Source organism: Cyrtonyx montezumae, unplaced genomic scaffold (assembly GCF_038088225.1).
Source record: "Cyrtonyx montezumae isolate F1298 unplaced genomic scaffold, pur_monq_1.0 scaffold_8, whole genome shotgun sequence".
Lineage (NCBI taxonomy): Eukaryota > Metazoa > Chordata > Aves > Galliformes > Odontophoridae > Cyrtonyx > Cyrtonyx montezumae.
This window is the reverse complement of record NW_027072089.1, coordinates 102,740,907-102,764,252: the sequence shown is the minus strand read 5'-3', so window position 1 is coordinate 102,764,252 and position 23,346 is coordinate 102,740,907. Positions and strand designations below refer to the sequence as shown.

At 37.4% G+C, this 23,346-nt stretch overlaps 1 protein-coding gene across 1 annotated transcript in view; it reads left to right on the top strand.

The window, feature by feature from the left end:
- The first annotated feature begins 630 nt into the window (after positions 1-630).
- Positions 631-23,346, top strand: part of NEK11 (NIMA related kinase 11) — an 85,911-nt gene continuing 63,195 nt past the window's right edge. Inside the window, exons 1-2 of the mRNA XM_065753204.1 lie at positions 631-800; positions 18,914-19,079. Of these exons, the coding sequence (XP_065609276.1) occupies positions 631-800; positions 18,914-19,079 (336 nt within the window). The remainder of the gene's footprint in view (positions 801-18,913; positions 19,080-23,346) is intronic.

Here is a 23,346-nt window from a genome sequence, read left to right as displayed (position 1 = left end):
AAGAACGTTAGGGCATCTTTCTCTGTTGCACTTGAGGGTTCTTTGAAGAAGTAATAAAATCAAAAGGCAAAGTAAGAGTATCAACATTGTTCTATCATGTACAGAAAAGCACCTGCTCGTTATAATTTGGAATGAGGAAGGAAAAGAAAAAAAAGCCATTCCAAAAGCATTTTCAGTCATTGAAAGCTAAAGAGCAGTAGAAGTTTGCTTCTGTACTCTGCACATTTGCAGAGCTAGGACCTTGGTTAGACAAGAACTGTGAATGGAAGCTAAGCTCTTGGAAAAGTCAATCAGGAAATAGTCACTGTAGCAGAAGAGTAAAGAACTTTTGGAAGAAGTGAACGTTATTAAAAAGCTTGTAGGTCTGTGGTTGGCCAGGGAGCTCTGTTTTTCAGAAGATAGTTGCAGTCAGTCACTCAGATGGGAGGAAGTTGGTGGAAGTTGAAGAACAAATGAAAGAGTAAAATAAACAGCCTTCTAGTTAATGTTACATTAGAATACTCTAGAATATTACATTAACAAATCCTTTTCTTTCTGTTTCAAGTATTTTCCCTGAACGTCGTTAGAAGATTAAAAGGATTTGAAAACTCTGTTCTAGAGAAATTAGGGTAGCTTCTGTTACACAGAGCAATGCTGAAGTTTCAAGAAACCGCTAAGCATGTTGGCATTTCCAAATCTAATTGTGCTCGCTTAGATGCTCCTATTGCAGGAAGATACACTATTCAGAGGAAGCTTGGCAATGGAAGCTTTGGAAGTGTGTATCTGGTTTCTGACAAGAAAGCAAAACAAGGAGATGAATTGTGAGTAAACTCTTCACATACTTTAAATAAAAATGGTTCAGACCATAATTCTTACATTGTAGATGTTTTACTTGTATTGATTTGTTTCTCGTCTTGAGTTTGATGTTATGTTGCAGCCTTTACTGTTCAGTTTTAGTAAGGACAGAAGATAAGGACAGACTTTATGCTGACTCAGCATTGCAGCTGAGCCTCTGTTTAAAAAAAGTTCATGGGATACGGCTGCATCACTGTGCTTGTATCTAACTCCTTGGCTATTTATTATGTAAGACAGAGCAGAGGTGGGTAGAAAATCTTTGACCCTCCTCTTCACAGTGATGTTTACTTCTAAAGCTGTGCAACAACTAATTTAAACAGAAAAATAGCTTACTCCCGATGTCATACCGTGGACAAGTTGCTAATGTGGAATTCACATTGCGAGGGACCCTGGTATTTATCCAGAACTGAGGTAGATTTCTTCATTGTCCTGACAAGAAGCAGTGCAGGGATGTATGCCAGTTTTCACACATTTCCCTTCTTCTTTGTAGCAATTTTTTTCCGTTAAAGGCTTCAAGTGTTGCAATTCATAAGCCATAATTGAGTAACTGTATAAATATGTGTTATATAATTGGTGTATAATGCAAGTGCGGGGTTTATCTTTGTAGCACAGGATTTACTTATTAAATGCAAGGCCTCCTATTCAAAATGCTTACTAAAATGCTGGATGTGTGCCTTTCGTTCCCTGCTCACCCCTCTTCATCAGTGTGATGCTTTTGTTTCTAAAATTATGGAGAATGAGAATCCTTATTCTACTAAGTCCAGCTACTGCAGTGTCTGGTTCTGTAATGGTTCACTCAACACTCATTAGAGCACTGACATTTTAAACACGAGCATGAAAATGTCAGAATTTCTGAATGCATTTTAATAGACTTCCCTCTTTATTTCTGATGATTTCTTATTTGCTTTCAGTAAATAGTTGGTAACACCTAACTGGATGTTTTCAAGAATTATTTTATGTCACTGTAAGGACTGACATTGTTACTAAGGTGTCAAAAAAGAAGTGCTACAGTACTGATTCTTTTTTCCTTAATAATTGAATTGTATAAATGAAACTTCAGAAGGAATTGTTATAGAAATTCCAGTAACAGCATTCCATTTTCTGTATGCCTTACTGATAGGAATTTTTGCTGGCAATTAAAAGAAATCTTGATTTTTGCATTTGCCTGAATGTAGGCAGGTCTCATCAGTTTGATCGATAATCCCCTTAGGATTCTGAAGCCATTAAAGACAGGTGAACATTTTCAGGAAGGTGGGTGCCTGGACTGCACTCGACTTCACTGTATAGAAATGTGTTTGTATACTGGTTTGACACTTACAAGAAATGAAATGAGAATGTGATCTCTGATCTAATCCAGTAAATTCGTGAAGCTTTTTGTTCAAAGTGAGAGCAGTTCACAGCCAGAAATACATTCTTCCTTTAGATCTGGGGGTCTGTTGGGCTTTTCAGATGCTCATATCAATGAGCACTTGCATGATCAAAATAACTTTTTTTTTTAATTTACGTTATGTTTCAGTATTGTTGATAATGACAAGACATTCTTGGCACTACTGCTTTAATAGATATGTATCAAGGACACGTTTCTTTCACTTGTTGTCCTTCAACATCAGTTTACAGATTCTCAACTACTTGGATCAGGGTGGGAGGCCACTAAGCTCTTCAATTTTTCTGGGTTTTAGATCTCTCTTGGCTCTATCTGTGGTTTGATTAAATTTTTTTGTTTCCTTTTTTTTTTTATTTTCTTTTAATGAAAGCTTTGAAAACATTAGTAGAAACTATTTAAGAATAAGCAATTGTTAGCAACATTTACTGTGCAGATAGGATGGCAAGAACTCTCTCAACTTGTATGACCATTCAGAGTTTAATTCAGATGTGACTGAACTCATAATATTAACAGGATATTGAGCTTTGAGTCTTCAGTTTCTTTCTTTTTTCTTTCTTTGCTATAGAACAAACTGCCAAACCTCAAAACCCAAGGAACATGTATTTTGCCTTTAGGTAGTTATTATCCTTTTTTTTTTTTCCTTTAGATCTTTGAAAACTTTAATTTTTAATGATGGCATTTTAGACAAACGTTTACTGCCTCAGAATTTCATACCCGTGTTTGAGGCTGCCAGTCGTCAGCCATCCTCAGGACAGGCTTTGATTATCAAAAGACATATTTTTTTTTATATTGATGTTTGTTAGTCTGTTTTTGTGACTTCAGCAGTATTTAAGCAGCTGAAGTGCTGATGTTATAATGCAGTTCATCATTTTATCACTAGGGGGTACTTGTGTATCGCAGTTATTTTCTGTTCCTCTGAGCCACAGGTGAAAGTTGAAGAGCAGATTCCCCCAACTTTCTATCATTCCTGTGTTAATAGATGACAAAAATAGAGGCCTCGGTGAATGTGAAAGCTCGAGCAGCGTAACAAAATAAAGGGAAAAGTGTCTACACTCTAACTTTTCTTTCTTTTCATAGATACTCTTCTCATTAACTCTATCCATTTCTTAAGGTGATAAAATATACTGCTTGTTAGATTTTTCCTTTGGGAAATACATATGTTTTCAAATGAAAAATTGTGGGTTTTTTTTTCCCATCATGTATCTTATTCTTTCAGAGTAATACATTTCAGAGTTTGATTCAAATTCTGTTTCTTACTTGTAAAGAAAACAATAATCTTAGAGATCTGAAAGCACTTTGGTGGAAAAAGGGGAATTGAGATAAGTACTTAAGTCCCAAGTGACCTGAATAGAATTAGGATTCTGTTTTTATTCTTTCAGAGATGGTCCAGAATATACTGGGAAGAATGTTTTACATACATGCTGCTGACTTATTGAGCTCTGGTTTAATACAGCTTGAGTTGTGTACTATATAGATAACATAGATATGAAATACTACCGCTATGGTGGTGTGTGTAGATCTCATACTACACATTGCCCTTAAGTGTTTCCTTGTATGACTCACTCCTTCCCTCTTGCCTTAACTTCCTAATTTGTATTGTTTGTGATTTGCAATCTTTTATAGGCTTTCACGTTTATGGTGCAGTGTGCTTTCTTTTTTATTCAATGATTCTGAAAAGCTTTTTCATTTTAATTTTTCAATGCCCTCGTTAAACTGGAAAATTATGTAGTGCTGTAAACAGCTGTCAGTTACATACGTAGCTAAACACCTGAATGTCTAAGCTAGGTAAAATTTCTAGTCATACAACACATTTTTTTGAATTGATGAGACCCATTTTCCTTTAGACAGTAAATCGTTTCTAATTGCTGTCATAGGATTGCTTTTAATTTACTTAGCAATAGCTTCTCTGCCTGTACAACTTGTTTTTTCTCCTTTCCCAAGGTATATTATCCTAGTTGAAGGAGGAAACCAAACCAATGATTAGTGTTCTGTATTGAGCTGGTGGCCCATGGAGTTATTTCAGACTAGCCATTGGCTTTAAGGATCACACTTAGCTCTTGTCATAACTGCTCTGTGTAGATACAGAGCAAGTAACTTACTCGAGTTTTGTAATAATCTCACAGAAAGAAAAGCATGTGTTCTTGTGTTTAGATATTTGACTAGTGAATGTGACTTTTGTCCTCTGTGCTTGTGTAGTCAGTTAGGTCATCTGCTCTCCATCTCCTACAAGAGCTTTTGATCCTATTCAATGATTCTCACTAGCTATGATAGAGGGTTACACATCTTCAAGACAGAAATTCCTTTGACCTATGAAACTAAAAAGCAGGCAAGAGAATAAAATAATACCTTCATAAGGACAGAGGACATAATCAGGGGTAGACTTCTTTATGAAAGAGTTCCTCCAGTACTAGACAACTTGCACCTGAGAGATACACAGATTTTCTTGTGTTTGGGAAGAAGCTATGGTTAGAATTTTTATTTATTTATTTATTTATTACCATAGAGTCAGGTAAACACCAGAGATATTTATGGGAAAGAAAGCTTCTTAGTTCCTGTTCAAACTGAATGGCTTGTTTTCTGTATTAACTGATATTTTCACCATTAGATATTTGCAAACCTTTTGATTTTGACCAAGTTTGTATACATTCATTTGAAGAGTGATTGAATTGCTTAATGTTGACACTAACTTTCTGTTCTACTGCCTTCTAAAATGAGTTTTGATAAATGTTTATTTCAAATTGCAAACTGATTTACATGTAATTGAAGTCCAGACAAGAATTGCATCCTCCTGCAAATATTTGCTTTGTTTTTTTAATCTTTTTCCAGGGTTTGAGCTGAATTTATGCATTGTAGATGGGCATGCAAATCACTGGTTACCTATTTGTGGAGTTCTTATTGTTTAGAGGCTCTGGTTTTGACTCTTGTAAGAAGAAAAAATGGTAGCTTTCAGAAGGGTAAAAATTACTTCTGTATATGGTTTTTTTTCTTCTTCTTTTTCTCTTATAGAGATTGCACAAGGAATAAAGTTGCATGTACATCTTTTTTTGTTTGTTTGTTTTAAGAAGCAAGGGACAAACAGTGCTATTCAGTTACTTTTCAAGACCCATGTAAACCTGCTGTGGAAAATGGTCTATTAAGAATGATTCTTGGCATATATTTGTCACTTTTTCCCATTCTGGGACCTCAGAGTACTTTTCAGAGCTGTGAACTGTTTTCACTCAGGTTGCAGATGGGCTGGAAACAGAGAGGTTAAACAGTTTGCCTGTATTTAAGCAGGGAGTTGGTGATAGGCCTGGGCCCTACTTGCTATGTCATTTATTGATGTTTTAAAGATCCTGCTACTATTTTGGAAGATTAACTGCACTGTAGATGCACAACCCTTGTCTGGAGCTCAATATAATGAAAGCTGGTTGTATGGTTTGGATTAAAGCTGTCTGCATGCAAAAAGGTTTCCTGGTTTCCTACCATCTTGCATCTTCTGTCCCTTTGTTCTACAACAAGAAGCCCTACTCTTTCACCGCATGCATTACAACTACATCAGTTTTCCTGGAATGTCCTCCATTTTCTTTCTCTAAACAGATCTCCAACTCTTCCTTCCCTTTAGTATTCCTCTAGTGTTTGTATTTTCCTTATGTATGACCTAATTAACAGTTAGTTAAGATGTGGTTGTCTCTGAGGACTTGCACAGCTGAGGTGATTGCATTATGTACAGTGCCTTTTGGCAGCTCAAACAATGGGGAAATTCTGACATCCAAGGGTTGAAGGTTCTTGCACTTCCTGCTGAAATAATTACGTAATGCCATCCTTGAAATTGCTGTTCTTCTGAGTTTGGTTGAAACTGCACAGTAAGTCTACGAGTGGAGTAGTGACTGGTAGTTGGACAATTCTTTCCTTTGTATAGGATGTTAAAAAAGTCTGGACAATTGGAAAAAAATGGAAAAGTGGGTGGAACAATTATATATGAGGGCTGCTCAGAAAGTAATGCCTCCTATGTTATTATGTTGGCCCACAATGTTAAAGGCGAATGTTTGGTTATATGGCATTAGGAGTTGAACCTTCCCACCAGTACTCCGTTACAAGTTGTTGCCATGTGACAGATGGCAGCAGAGGGGCAGTCTGACAAAATAGCATCTGACATGGAAGTGCAGATGAAGCAAAGGTGTGGAACTGAATTCCTCCATATGGAAAACAATGTGGACATTCATTGACACTTGCTGAATATTTGTGGAGACCAACCAGTGAATGTGAGCACACCAAGGTGATGCGTGATGTGTCTTGCCAGTGGCAACAAAGACATGTTCCTGGATGGCCATGCAGATTTGGCTTTGCGTGTCATGCAGGTACTTGTTCATCACTGTCAGAAATGCATGGTTAATGCTGTTGACTACATTGAAAAATAGTGTTTTGTAACTGAGAATTTGCTCTATCAAATAGTGCCACTGTCCTCCTCGTATCTATTGTAGTTTCCATGGAAATAAATAATAATAATTTAATAAAGGAGGCATTACTTGTGGGGTAAACTATGTAATATGGATTCATCTCCATCTTGCCTGTTTACTTGATCTTTGTTTTCCGTGTTCAGTTATTCATCAGCATATAATATGTAAATGCTTTGAAGCATATTTGATCTTATTTACTAGGAAACTCAAGTCACTTGTATGTGTGAATGCAGCACCAGTTTTATTGGCAATGTTACAAGTGAGGTTTATTTAGCAGCTCAGAAGTTATCAGGTTGGAACTGTTGGATAAAATCCTACCATGTTGTTGATTTGCTCAGATACAGTCCTTAGCACGAGGAACAAGGAAAGCGTTTCAGTGTTGCTTCTAAGAAAGAGTTTACGTGAGTTTTTATAAACAGAGTGTGAATTTACTTGAACATTCAGAAAAAAAAATTCTTAGTAAAATTTACAAATCAACTTCAAAATGCAGGATATAGAATTTCTTTTTTTCTTTCAGGTTCTTGACTAGCATGTGATTTTTGCTGAATTGTATCTCGATTTTTGTGGTGCTTGCTTCTGTTTCTGGATGACACAGTAATAATGCCCTGTAGTTGCTTTTATCCTTGCACCCTTGAGTAGTTCATCAGTTAATTACAACAGGTAATTGTGATTAAACACAATCCCTTTTAGTAACAGAGGTTTACAGAGGACAGTGCTGTATGTACAGATAGCGAATCTCCTGATCAGCTGTGTGAATTGGAGCTGTGGGTTAAGTTTCACTTACTCATAGCCCTGCATTAGGCAAGCAGCTGAAGTATGCGGTAGGTGACAGGGACTTCTGACTTATCAATATTCAGCAGGTGCTTACAGGTGCCCTTGGTGGAAAGCACACACTGGGATGTGCTGGGCTCCCCAGGCTGCTCCTGTGGGTGGTAGTTGTGTGGTGTCAGCCAGCTTCTGTGCCCGACTTGCATAATGCCATTAATCCAGGCTCATGCTAGGATTCCTTGGAAACTGTGCACTTAGCTGAATAATTTATCACATGACTTTCAATTATGTATGAATTCTTATTACAAATGAAATAAAATGTAAAGGCGGAAGAGTTTTGCAGCTCATGAATATCCAAGTGACAGCCAGCAGATTGCTTTGTCGCTAAATCCCTGTTTGCTGCCCCTTTGCTTCTCTGAAGGCATTCCAAGGGAACGCTCATTTGAAACCAAATTGATTAAAACAATAACAAATGGCTCCCTTGCAGACACCGTGTGCTTGTTCATCTAACTGTGCTGTTGGCCTTTGCTTGACTCTCTCATTTAGTAAAAAATGAAAATTAAAATCCTGAAGAGATACTCATGGTCTCCTTGGAACTGAGCAAAGGTGTAGTTGGTACAGGACCTTCCTGATCATCACTTAACTCTGATGTAAGCTTTTCTCAGTGAGCTTATTTAAGCCAGGTGTGCCTCTCTGCTGGACATAAGGCTTGGGACACCATGTATCACTGCTTAGTTGCAATGCCATTTTCAACTCTGGATGAGAGGTAACACCACGACATGGACAGGGAGTTCTTGCTGATTTAGCTAGGTAGCTGAAGAAGTTGCTGAGCTTTCCACTCAAGTGGCTAAGCACAATTTTCATATTCTGTGAGGAATGCTAGGGTAGTCAAGACCTAAATAAATGTCTGAGTCCTCAGAGAAACCTCCTAACATCATCTCCTGCTCTTGATTAAGAGTATACCTACATACGTACAAATGGATATTCAGTTTTCTCTGTATTTCATCCTCATAAAGCTGAGCTCCCATAAGGAGCTCACAACCCACCAGATTGTGATCTTGTGTGCAGGCATTCTTTTTCATAATGTTTACAAGCAGTATTTTCAGCACTGAGCAGACAGTTGTGCTTAAGGCATTGTTGGTGAATTATTGGTGCTTTGAGGTGCGCAGCAGAGACAGAATGTAATGATTTTGTAATTAAGCAAATGCCTTGAGATCACCACTGTCTGATTCATTTTATTGAAGCCTATGTTCAATTTTTATGCTGTTGTAAGCTAATTTTAGTAAGAAAATGGAGGGTTACAGTATTCTTACTTCAGGCCAAACTGAAACCACCTACCTCAAAGATACTGTATGCTTTGCAGTATTTGTATATGTCTGCCTATTGCAGCTCATTGTACGTAGGTTGTTCCAAAACTAATGCATTCAATTTATTTCCATGGAAACTACAACAGATAAAAGAGTACTATAACACTGTTTGATAGAGCACATTCTTAGCTACAAAATGCTATTTTTCAACATGATCAGCACCATTAGCCATGCAGTTTCACCAGTGATGAGCAAGAGAGCCTGTGTGCTGTGCTCATCAAAATCTGCCCCAGAAGAGGTGACCTGCTGTCACCACTGCTGAAATGCACCACTCACTGTGCTCACATCCGCTGGTTGGTCTCCATAAACGTTCAGCAAGCATCAGTGAATGTCAATGAGTGCCACTTTTTTCTTCATGAAGGAATTCAGTTTGCACCTTTACTTCACCTGCGCTTCCATACCAGATGGCATTTTGTCAGACTGCCCCTCTGCTGCCATCTATCACATAGCCACAACATGAAACAGGATATTGGTGGTAAGGTTCGACCTCTACTGCCATACCACCACCACCTGCCTCTGATGTTGTGGGCCAAAATGATAAAATGGGAGGCATTAATTTTGGAGCAGCCCTCATACTATAGCATTGCCAACAAGATATTTTCTCTGAAGGATCCTCCTCAGGGTTACTGTGGTTTCTTCCATGCAGAACTAACCTCTAGCTCTTTGTTGCATTCAGCACATTGTAGTGGGAAAACGACTGCCATGAGTGATGTGAAATCTGGATTTACTGGACAATTAGTGTATTTTTTTTCCTTTTTTTTCCTTTTTCTTTTGTTGTTGTGCTTATGTGACACATTAGTAAATATAATTCCTACTTCAGTGCTTCTTTTACCTACTTGGTGTGTCTTTCATGTGTTCTAAAATACCTTTTCAATGTTGCTGGGTAGGTACTTTTTGATTTGCACATAATTCATGCATTTCTTAGGCCATAGTAACGTACTCTAGAAAGCATTAAAAGATTTTTATCTTACAATAGACGTATATACAGTTAATTTCTTCAGTTAGCATTGCTTGATATACTTTGTCTATGCTTGTAGACTATTCAGTAATAAGCTTTTATAAAGCTGTAAGCGGTCCTTTTATCTCTCCCAACTTACTCCCCCCACCCCTCCACCTCTGATTTATTTATTTATTTATTTATTTTTGGTACTGTAGATAATTCAATGCATATCAGAAATAAACATTGAAGGAGATGCCTGCTGGAAAGAGACATGTAGGAAGAATGAGTTCTCTCATTTAAGTTGAAGCAATTAGTATTCAAATTACTTATGGGAATTAGTTTCACAGAAGAAACAATACTGCTGACATAAATATCCTTGCAGCATTGAAGGGAACATAATTCTGCTTACAAATATGTTTATGCTCAGTAAAGAACCAATTATGTTTTACACTAGAAAACATTTTAGTTTGAATTTCTATTGAATAAATTCTTATAGTGATTATCAGTGTATCTGCTTTTCCTTTGCCACTTCCCACTCTTCCAAATTGTGTGTTTTCTGTATACTGATGGATATAGATGAGGTGATATGTGGGTGATACATGGTGATATGTGAATTCACACTAATTTCAACACAGTCAAAATTCTTTATGGCATATGCTATAGATGAAGACTTTAAGTTGAAAAAATGTATATATAACATGTTAACTGAGAAATGTTTGATCAAATTATGGTGGTTGAATACACAAAATACTGCATCCAAACTTTATTTTTCTAATAATAGCTTTTTCTGAAGAGGAATGTTAATTAGCAGAGCTCAGTTAATAGTCAAATGTATCAAGTAGGTGTAAGGAAATTGCAATAGAAAAAAATACCTCGTTTAGATTATTTGGTGTTTGGTGGAATTAAGTCTTCAAAAGATATAGAGGATAACCAAAGTATTTAGTTCCTGTCTTGTTCCTCTCTAAAAATCCAACTAGATTACTAGCAGTATGACATTTAACTACGTTCTTAAACACTGGACTGTAGAAAAAAAAAAGATGAATGAACAGTAGATGGTGATAATGCAACACATAGAGTTATACTTATTAAAAAATAAAAACAAAGAAACACACACAACTAAGAACAGCCCTAGAGGGTGAAGTGTTTAGTCTGTACCCATAATGTTGCTAATAATTTCCCTGAGAAGACATAAATCTCTTTCACATAATTGATGTCTGTCAGTATTTGATTCAGAGCTGAGATGTGCCAGCTCAGAATATCTCAAAGATTTATTAAAAATAAATAGGTTTAAATGTCTTAGTGACGTTAGTTATACTTTCTGAATAGTATTAATATGCAGATAGCATTATTAGCATTATTAAGTAGTAATATGGCTTGTTCAGCTCTGTGGAGAATAGCACAAGCACTCTGCTTAGCTTTATAGTTACTGATTTTTTTTCAACATTGGCACATATGGTTGACCAGGAATAGTTTGAAGCATACTTCTTTGTATATGTGAGATTGTACTCAGTGCAGAAGAAAAATATATAGGCTTGCAACTAATTTGTCTCAACATTGTTCTTTTAAATGAGCTTGTTCCAGAAAATATATTCTATGCTTTTGTGGGATACTAATTAAGAATCGTTCATTTTCAAATAACCAGAAACTGTTTGCATCATAAGTTGAACTGTTCCACATTGGTGTATATGTTAGGGATTTTAAAAATTAAACATCTTGAAAAATATTTGAAGGTGCTATAAATTGTGATTTGTTGATGGAAAAGGAAGATGAATCATCTATTTCACTTGTGAAATGTCATCACCATAGAATCACAGACTGATTTGGGTTGGAAGAGATCTTAAAGCCCACCCATCCCCAGCCCCTGCCGTGGGATCAGGCTCCCAGGATGACATCCAACATGGCCTTGAGTGCTCCAGGGATGGGGCACCACGGCTTCTGTGAACAGCTGTGCCAGGGCCTCACTGCCCTCTGTGTAAAGGATGTCCCCATAATACTAGACCTAAATTTCCCCTCCTTTAGTTTTAAACCAGTCCTCTTTATCCTATCGCTATCTGCCTGTGTGAAAAGTTGCTCCTTCTCCTGTTTATAAGCTCCCTTCAATTATTGGAAGGTTGCAATGGGATCTCCTCATAGCCTTCTCCAAGCTGAATAAGCCCAGATCCTTCAGCCTTTATTCATATAAGAGGCGCTCCAGTCCTCTCATTAGCATTTGAAGATATTTAAGCGCTGTTAAATTAAGATCAGGCCCACACTGCCAGCTGGGAGACGGAAGGGCTTGTCCTGCTGTGCTCTGTGTTGTGCGGCCTCACCTCCAGCACTGTGTAAAGGTTTGGGTGCCACAGGGCAAAAAGGACATAGAAGTAGTAGAGAGCATCCAAAAGAGGATTACAGAAATGGGGCAGGGTCTAGAGGGTAGGGAGTATGAAGAGCAGCAGAGATCCCTGTGTTTGCTCAGCCCAGAGCTGAGTGGAGGCCTGATGGTGGCTGCAGCTCTGACAGGGAGCGGAGGGACAGCGCTGAGATCTGCTCTGTGTGACAGCCACAGGGCCCGAGGGAACAGCATGGAGCTGTGTCAGGGGAGGGGCAGCTGGGGGTTGGGGACAGCTCTGCACCAGAGACCGGTGGGCATGGCCTCAAGAGCCAGAGTTCAAGAAGTTTGGACAGTGCTCTCACATTGGGTTTGAATTTTGGGTGTTCCTGTGTTGAGCCAGGAGTTAAACTTGATGATCCCATCTAACTCAGAATATTCTGTCATCCTATGTGTGTTCAGAAAACAAAACAATGTTTAATCCATCTAGGGATATCACGGTGCTTATACAGTGATTGAATTCGTAGTATTTAACTTAGGGATTTGTTATTCATGATGCTTGAATGTTCATGAACAATAAGAATAAGCTATTTTGGAGGTTAGTTAAAAAAAACAGTCTGATGAAATGATGGGTTTATGGCTTGACTGATAAACTTGGCTATGGGCATGACAAAAGAAGCTCAGCGTTTGATTTAAAAAGTTGTGCTGCAGTGCTTAGGTTTGAAATTGGTTTGTGGCTTGACTAATATATCAGTAATGGCCATGGGAACCATAAAAAAGCCCAGCATTTGATTTAAACAGCTGTGTAGTAATACTTAAGTTGGAAATGTTTTGACTAATGTGTAAGATATGTATATGTAAGAAGAGATAGCAAACAGCAAACCTCATTTGTTTTTCAGTGACAGTGCACTTTCTTGATTTTCCCAGATGCCAAGCACTGTTAACATCCTATAAGTGTTTCTTTCCTTAAATAAAACCAAATATTCTTTCCAAGTAGAAATGATTTGTATACATGACTTCTTGCATTATATAGTTTCACCAGCTTCTTTTTTCTTTAACGAAAACATGAATGGCTTTACATTATCTGACCATAGAGATGCCATTATTCCAAATATAACTAATAAAACATAAAGATTGATTGTTTTAATTTTTGATACTGAGCTGTAAACTGCAAAATATGAGGTCAATGAATGCATGTGGAGAAATCTGTTAAGATTATTAGTAAAAGGATCGCTGTATCTATTCTGTGTAAAGATAAGATGTAAATTATAGTGGTTGTAGAAGACCAACCTAAGAAGATTCCAGACAGTAGGATGTCATACAAAACTAGTAATTATTAATTGCAAGTAAAACCCGCATGTACCAAAGTGCAAAAATGAGAGGTCTGAAAGGAAATGTGGAAACTGGAACACCTGACAGTGGACAAGTAACTGTACATGTGGAGTTCCTGAAATGCGGAACTAAAGGGAGTGTAAAATGTACAGAAAAGAGAGCTTAAGCTGGAGATAGGACACTGTATCAAAAGTTAAATTTCAGTGATAAAATACTTTTACTGGGGGCACTATCAATAGAAATTTAAAGTTGCAATTTTAGAACTATGCTACTGGCTGTAGTGGGTAAATCTTGTTGATCATGTGGTATTCTAAAAAAGCAACTGACTTAGGAAATTATGAGTGACTTCATTTTACCTGTATGCAGATGATATCCTTATTACTGAACTAATAATAGTCAGGCACTGGTACACTGTGCCCAGAGACATGGTAGATTCACCAAGGTGTTCAAGAAACTTGTAGATGTAGAACATAGAGATACGGTTCAGTGGGCAGTATTGGTGGTAGGTGGACTGTCGGACTAGATGATCTTAGAGGTGTTTTCCACTCTTAATGAATCTATGATTCTATGCATTTCCCAAACAAGGTGGAAGCTGTTGTGCAGACAGGACTTGAGGCTGAGGGTTGTGGATAGTTGTTTGCTTTGGTCCCCGTTTGTGATACCATACTTTCTCAATGTGCTGCTTAATGAGTAGTATTTAAGAAATAGTTGATTAGATAGACAGTCCCTTAATTTTAATGTTTATGGCCAACTCCATAGGCAATTACAGATTCAGTACAAGATGGTTCTTTCTTATAGACTTGCACATGGTCCTAGCACTGAAGTGCCATCAGCATGAAGAGGTAGATAGTTTTACAAAAGTCAAAGTGGATGGAAATGATGTGTACAAATATGACTTGTTCCACAACTCTCCACATGGAAATCAGAGTGATTGTGATTGTAGAAATATAAACTATATGGAGTAATGAATTCCCAGCTTTGCACACTGATTATGTGCTAGCAGGTCTTGCTAATCTCTGGGTACAATTAATTGAACAACTGCCTGCATGAAATGAAATTTCTATTTAATTAAAACCTTCAAATTTGGATCATTTATTCCTAGAGCACACTCCCTCTGTGGTAGTTTATTAAATATTTTTACTCTTGACATTAAAAGAGTTGTATTTCTCTTACTTAGTTATCAGCAAGCAAATGTACCTAGTCAATGATTCATGTGGCAGTTCCCTCAATAAATGAAGTGCCTTTTGAGATAGGCTGTCGTTTTTTAAAAGTTGCTTCTGATCCAATAAACCAAATTATATAATAATAAAGCATGCCATCAATGTAAACAAATACCAGATGGACTGTAAAACATTTAATTTTAGATCGGTGCAAATAGACTGAGATAAACACTGCTGTGGCATATTGTCAGTCACTAGTAAAGCTCTAAAAAGGTTTTCCACTGGGTGTCTGTATCCTGAGGTTTCCACCTTTGTGCTTGTTCTCTCTTATTTTAGATCTTTCTTTATTTCTCCCCATTTGCTGCTCATTACTGCACTTGAAGACACGATGTGCTGGCCTGGCTGTGTTTCAAAGGGTGACAGTGCAAGCCAGGAGGTTTTGCTGATAAGAGCCAGGCAGTGTTCCTCGTGATGTCCTATGAGCCTGGAGACTGTGGAGATGGGACAGCTGCTTTCTGCATTTTGGGGACTGGGCTCATCTCTGCTGTTTTTCCCCACCTCAAGGAATAACACTGCTGTTATCAGTACCACATCCTCTAGGGTGGATGCAAACAGTGACAGCCGGTGCTTTTCACTCTTTAGCTGTTAGTGTGTTCACTACAAGGCTCCTTCAGTTGCAGTCAGTTCAAGATCAAGTTCAGTGTCTTCACTCCAATAATTTGCAAGGATAGGTTTTATTTACATATAAAATCTGATGGCTGTTATTTCATATTGATCTTTAAGATATCTGCTAGCCCTTCTATTACTAACTACTGTTGATGTGTGATTATGATGTTACACTGGATATGCTCATGTGTCTATAATTTAAGTGAAATTCATAATAATAAATCTAAAATAGGACATATATTTGGCATTACAACAGAAAAATGTGTTGCATTTGGAGGACATCAACATTTTAGTGTTTTACCTGTTTTTCTGTATGTGCTACACATATCTATGAGTTCTTCATTCAGATAGTTTTGGACCTTTTAAATCCTGCTAACACTTAAAAAAAAAAAGTTGGCTTTTGGATGGGCTGGTATACTCTGGGATCCAATAAAATTTTAGCACGACAGTCTGTAATTCCCCAAATCCATGCTATATATTTCTTATCACATGCTTCAAAAGCTTTGCTTTCAATGTTTTATGGAACCTAACTATACTTTGTTAAACTGTTCGGTACAGACATTTTCAGCAGACAATACAGAAGTACTGTCACGAGCTCGGTTATATGCAGAGGTAACTTTTTATTGTAAGCCAATCTTAAATTGCAGGTTGTGTCACATAAACAGAAACACTTTGTCTCATTCAAGGTTTAGAGCTGGATTCTCTAGCTACAGGGGAATTGCATTCAGGATGGGCTAAGAGAAGTTTGCTGTTTTCTTATGGCTGCTAATTTTTATTTTTTATTACTACTGATAGGCAGAAAATCTATCAGTTTATAGATCTGTCAGCTTATTTGATATCACTGTGCATGCCTAATTGGAGATCGATTGAAATCCCATAAATCACAGAGAATATACTCTGAAAGAGTGGGATGAGGTAGAATAAATTTAAGAAGATGAATGTGTTTTTGTTGTTGTTGTTGTAAAAAAATATGGTTAATTTACATAGATTAAATTCCATTGGAGGACATTTAGCTTCAGCGTTTTTCTTTTAATGTTATCAAAAAAGAGATAAGAGATCTGGAGACTATAGTCCATCTGTGAGACTTTTGAGATCCTGACATAACTTCTTTGTCAATAGTTAGCCAATAGGGAGATTTTAAAGATAATTCTAAAAATTTATTTACTGAGATAAAGATTCACAGAAGATGTAAAGTCCAGTCACCACCTTCCTATTAAATGTAGCAAAATCAAACCTTTCCTACAAAAGCACAGACATGAGTTTTACAAGCACAAATACAGATTGGGTGGAGAATGGCTTGAGAGCAGCCCTGAGGAGAAGGATTTGATGGTATCAGTTGATGAAAGACCAAACCTGAGCCAGCAGTGCATGCTTGCAGCCCAGAAGGTCAACCATATCCTGGATTGCATTAAGAAAAGTGTTACCAGCAGCTCAAGGAAGATGATCCTGCCTCTCTACTCTGCTCCCATGAGATCTCACCTGGAGTACTGTGTCCAGTTCTGGGGCCCCCAACACAAGAAGGACATGGAGCTGTTTGAGTGGGTCCAGTGGAAGGCCACAATGATCAGAAGGCTGGAGCACCTCCCCTGTGAGGCCAGGCTGAGAGGTCTGGGGCTCTTTAGCCTGGAGAAGGCTCTGGGAGGATGTTATAGTAGCCTGCCAGTACCTGAAGGGGGCCTACAGGAAAGCTGGGGAGGAACTTTTCATAAGCACATATAATAGCAACAGGATGAGGGGAAATGGTTTTACCTGGAAGAGGGTAGTCTTAGACTAGATATTAGGAAGAAATTATTTACTGTGGGGGTGGTGAGACACTGGAACAGGTTGCCCAGTGAGGTTGTGGGTTCCCTCTCCCTGGAAGCATTCAAGGCCAGGCTGGATGGGGCTGTGAGCAACCTGGTCTAGAGGAAGGTGTTCCTGCCTATAGCAGGGGGTTGGAGCTAAGTGAGCTTAAAGGTCCCTTCCAACCCAAACCATTCTATGATTCTGTTAAATGATGCACCTACCGTCTTGGTTGTTTGACAGAAGTTTTCTTTGTAGACGCAAATGTCTTCCAATTCTGGCTATGAATTAGCATTATGTAGCAGAAACTTAATCTCTTATTTACAAAAACACATTTTCCTGATTTGTACTGCCAGCGATGAATTTTAATAAGAAAAACACCTGTCTTGTAGTGTGACAGCTGGTGACAGCATCAGAATCTCTTGAGGGACTAAGATGACAAGCTATCCCCACACATCAGCACATCAGGCTTCCATTGCTGTCTTGGGCATACAAGGATGCTGCTTTAAGTGATGTTTAACAAGGGCTCATTCTGTTTGTCAGTTTTGTGATGTGATCTATATGAAAGAAAGTATAATATTCCCGTGTCAACTGACAATGAGAATATTGGTATTACATGTCTTTGTACAGTGGTGCTTGTCTCTAGAGATGCAGACAAATCAAATAGCATGGCACATTACTACATGAGGACTAGGCAAGTTTAGGCAAAAATTCATGCACTGTTATATTAGTAACCGATGGTTGAGATTTTGGTAGATGTTTTCTTATGAAGGAATGCACCTTTTTTTTTTTCTTAAATTGCCATAGTTTTATTGCTGTCATGTTTAAGTAGTGTGTCTTTACAACTGTGAAGTATTGAATAGGAAATCATTAAAAGCACTGTGAAATATTCCTTTGGTGTGGAACCTACAATTCAGATTACTGAAAATTTATCACTTTCTCTCAATAAAATACTGTGATATTCTCTAGTAGTCTCAAAGAGCTCCTTCACATATAGACCAATGGTCCATGCCTGAGTCCCATGTAGGATACATGGAAATGGTATGCTTTTTTATGATATATTCCTTTTAAATGATACTTCAACAGGATGATTCCAGCAGAATATGCTTCCTCTGAGTGTTCTGCACTATGGATTTTCTTTTCAGGACAGTTTGACAGTAAACTGCACATCTCCCAAGTACAGCATAGTGCTGAGTCTGAACCACGGATTCTGTCATGGCACATTGATGTGCTTAAGTTGAAGAATATTAAAAAAATCCCTTTAATTTTCTCCACCTTAGGATGTTCAGGGCCTGCCTGCTGTTGCTAACTAGTGACATTTAGAGTTCTTTGAAACAGTAGGATTAGGTTTCAGTTTTGAATCTAGATTTGTTCTTTCCACTTAGGTGTTCAAGTGAAGGGTAAGCTGATCTTCAAAAAAAAAAAAAATCGAAGTCCTGATTTTTAATTAGAAAAACAGTCATAAAAATATTGACCTCTGTGGTTTTTCTCATGCTTCCACAGAGAGGCTTTGTCAGAAGCAGCAAAAACAGACTGTTTTTTTGCTGCTCCTTATTCCGTGAATGAATCTTGAACATATGCTCTGAGTGGGCTTGAAATCACTGAGTTTTGATTTTTTTAAATTTATTTTTATTATTATAATTCATGGGACTGAAAACATGTCATAAAGAAAACAGTACAGTGGGGAATTAGTGTGAAAAATCCTTCAAAATAGCTTTTTAAAAATGTTCCTTGATCACTATGGTGACTTGTGTTTTTATGGCATTTAAATGCATGCTCTTTGTTTACCTATATTTGCCTCGTGTTTCATATTGCCAAATACTTGGTTAATATTATTACTTTATGTTTTAAGAAATTATAGTGGGATTATGAGCATTATGGGATTTTCTGTGTTTTTGTTTTTGCTAATATGAAGGTCTATTTTTTCCTCTAGAAAAGTTCTGAAGGAAATCTCTGTTGGAGACCTAAAGCCCAATGAAACAGTTGAAGCAAATCTAGAAGCACAACTACTCTCCAAATTAGACCATCCATCCATTGTCAAATTTTATGCAAGCTTTGTGGAGCTTGATAGTTTCTGCATTATCACTGAGTACTGTGAGGTGAGAGATTTAGATTACTTTGAAGAAATTTGACAGAATGTGTGCTCTAAAATAAAGTCTTGAAAGAAACCTAGGCTGTTTTTTTTTTAATGTTTCACTTTGTATTTTACTCTTTTTTGCTAAGTGTGGCATCACCTGCTCTTTGTTAGGCATATTTCAAACAAACAGTATTGCCTGCTCATGTGTGCTCATAGACTCACGGCTTAAAAACAAACCAGAGAAGGGAAAATAGGTGATTTAAATACTAGTTCATTTTGTTTACTGCAATTTGGTATTAGAAGAAATACTTACGGGAAACAGAATATGAGATGTCTGAATGAACTCAGAAAGGTTGTACCATGTATGTGCTACTGATAGGTAAGAGAAAATGAGACTGGGAGTTTGGAGGTATGCTGTGAAATTTGATGCAAATAAGTAAGGGAAATCTCTCTTGTGAATTGGAGCTGATTACAAGGAACTTAAGCCTGATTATGCTGGTGATGAGTTTGGTAGCAGTATGTATGTTCTGAAAGTGGAGGACAGTTGATGAGTCAGACCAGAGTGTAAGGGCTACAACAAATGCTGAAGAAGGAAATACTACTCTATAGTTGTCAGAGTGTTTTTTTTTAAACTGCAGCATTTGATTTAAAAACATATTGATAAAATCTGTCTTAAGGCTGTAAAGTAAGTATTTAAACATATTTAAGCCAACTTTTTAAGAGTTTATATGAAACAAATGTCTACTTTTGTATTAAATATATATGTGCTATTCTTAAAACATCTGTTATACATGCAGTGCTTTTTATGAATCTGTGAAAGGCTGTTCAGTTGTGCTCTGCTAGATATTTGAAATGCTTTGAAAGCTAATGATGTTGGACCACTGGGTTATCTGCCCACCATCAGACTTGTATTAGCTAATCATATTTCTCCAAGCATCCAACTTTGGTTTAAATAATTAAAGAAGTAAAGTTTCTGCTGGTCATTCCTACCTTAGAAGCCTTCCTTGATGACAGCTAAATGCACATTATAGCTGGTTTTTGGTTTTTTTTTTTAATTAAGTCTGAAATGTTTGATTCTGTTACTCAATCTGAACATTTGTAAATGTACTGTTCTTACATTCATGCAGAAACTCTTTGCTTCATGCCCTGAATGTCTGACAGCTGGGGCTTAATGGAAATCTTATATTGTTAGCTCTTACTGGAAGTTCAGAAATGAGAACTGAAGGATTATCCTATCTGTCCAGATATTCCTTTGCACTGTGATTCACTGTCTCTCTGCCAAAGGCAGAAAGTGGCCCAAAACCAGAACAGTCGATCCTGTACAAATGAGGGAGCAGCATTATGGGAGTAGACTAGTGTTTTTGATCCACTGCTTTTTATTTTTATTCTTCTGTCTGAAAGAAAGTTAGTGGTGAATGAATAGTGCATTGTAGTAATCCAAATCTGTTGCAGCACCCCTTGATATCTTTTTTTTATTCAGAAAAAGTCAACCACCCTGAATTGAAGTGTTTTAGTACAGAGTAGCCTTAGGATCCAGTAGACATGTACTCAAAAACACAAGAATGTATTAGAAAAAGGCAAATAAAGGATGAGGAAATTGATGTGTTGACTGTGCAGCTGAATCTTCTTATTTTTGACTCTACCAGGTTGGGCCAGAATGGCACTGGGTTTATTAGGAGTTGCTTTTAATTTTTCTGGAAGGGCAGACTATGTTGTGTTATTGCAAGTAGGCAATTAGGATGTATTCAGTCAATTGTTCAGATAAGGAAAGTACAAAGTAAGGTTTTGCATACTGCTATATTTGCATGCTGCAATTCTATTTTACCTCAAGTATTTCTGTAAGGTATACTTCTGTATCTTATCTATAACCTGTCTGTTAATATAGTGGGAATTAGATCTTTTTATGAAAAAGATGCACGTTTAAACTGAGAATAAGAAAAACACATTGCTGTCTGATCTGTCCTTGTTTGGAAATCTGGTACATTCAGTTTCTCATGCATAGAATAATTACCACTTTGGCAGCAGTTTGTACTCTTGGGCAGACTCAAAATAAAGAATAAACATCAAGTTGGCATGGAAACAGAATTACCCTCTCAGCCTTATTCTGTTTTTTTCCAAAGAACTGTGACTTATTCATTAGCTGCTGTACTTTGTTCATTCTTGTTTGAATAGTGTAGTGTGAGCCTCTAATGCAGCTGCCCTGTCTTATACCTGTCCAAAAGAGAATGCTGCTCTCCATTCCTCAGCTTGACATCTTTTATTATAACTGAACTCTCTCATAATTACAGGAGTGTGTGTATTCTGTTATAGTCTTTTTGTTGAGCTTTTTTGACAGTTGTCCTCTTTCAGCATCTTACATATATAAACAATATGAGCACTGCCATTTAAGTCAAATCTGAAACAAAAATGAGCTTTTGGGAAACCTGGGTTTCATTTTGTGGCATAAACTGGAATTCAATCAGATACAGGTTTTATAAAAGAAAACAAAGTAATGTCTTTAAATGTTGTATCATTTTAATACATCAAATATCAGAACTAGTTGTACTTTCCCCCAGATAACTATTTCTGTCTCTTCACTGCATTCTCACTGTGATGTGAACATACATATTCTAAGGAAATCAAAGGAGAAGTAATAACTTGAGCAATTAATGCCTAATCACATAATCAGTTCTAGGTACTGAGCTGTTTTAAGTTACTGGTGTGTTTGATGCTCTTGACATTTAAATAGAAACTGCAGCTTGGAGGCTTCCCATTTAACTTCTACCTTGTTAACTACCTCATGGACTTCATTCTCCGTGCCTTCCAAAATGAAAAAATGGGTTAATAAACTTCTTTGGAGTTTCATGGATGCAGTATTTCATCAAATTTGTAATTGTTGTTTTCCTTTCTTCAACGTAGCATTAAGTTTAAATTAACTGCTTGACACTGAGATCAATCCTGTGAAAAACCACAGAATTACTTGAGGGCACATGTAGTACTTCATTTGATTGCTTTTGCTCTTAGATCATCTGAAGGACTTTTTAGGTCCTTTGTTTCTTTGATTATTTTTTTGCGTCAGTGTATGATTGTAGAAGAGGACACACTGGGGGAATGAGAAATGGTGATCAGAGGCTGCTGCACTTCAGCTGTTTACCTGTTTAGTCCCCTGGGAACAGTAGCCAGCTGCCAGGGGTTGGAGCAGCCCCTGAGTCTTGGACTACTGCTACTATGGGCTCTCTATGGTCCAGGGCAGCCATCTGGAGTAGGTGAGTCACTGCTTTTGAGGTGCGTGCAGGCTTAGACATAGCCCATCTGGTTGCCATGCGGCAGGGTACCCAGCAATACCTTTTCTTCCCCTCCTCTGCTTTGCTGTGAGCAGCCAGGGGGAAGCTGTTGAACATTTTCAGTTGCAAAGAGAGAGCAGCTGCTCAGAGCTTCAAGCTCCCAATAGAGCTTCTCTCTGGACTGCAGTAGGGAGGCAGATGGAGAGTTGCAGCCATAAATGAGCTGAATCAGACATTTCAATTTAGAAATTGCAGGACATTGTTAGTGAATGCATTTTGATATGTGACAAAACACACACATATATATATATTTGTATATTTTTTAACATAAGTCACTTTTGAATGATGCAACACTTAGAGACTTAAGAACCACAGAAATTATTGTAAACTCATGTCCACTCAGAAATGTATAGATGTACAAGGACAGAACCTGCTTATTTTGTAGTTTAAGTATGAAGCACAATGGTTTTGGGAACCTCTGAACAGACTAACATTTTAAGAGTCCACAGTACAGGAGAAAGCTGATGATGGGAAATGCCATGTAAGCAGTGCACTGTTTTCTACATGCTTATCACAGTGGTACAGGTTAAACTATTTTCTTGTGTATGGCAAACACACACACACATATACATTTTGATTTTATATGGAATGTTTAATGCAGAAGTAATGATTTTTGCAGAATAAGTTTTCCTGATGTAAGGTAATTAATCACTAGAATATAATTTGACTCAGTCGCTTTGCTCTGGGATTAGTTACCTTAATACAGATCTTGCCACTACTGTGCATTCTTGTAAACAAAATCCATTTATTTTATAAACTGAATAAATAACCAGCAGGCAACCATCTCTCACTTTTTTAGCAAAATAAACAGTTTTCATTTAACATTCCTCAAAAGCCTCTTTCATCATGCTATTGTTCAAATGATTTTTTCACATATATGCATTTAGAGTTTTCAAGTAATCTTTATATTTTTTCCAGTTTATTTGACATTGCATGCTTTGCATCACATTGCTACATGTCAAATGT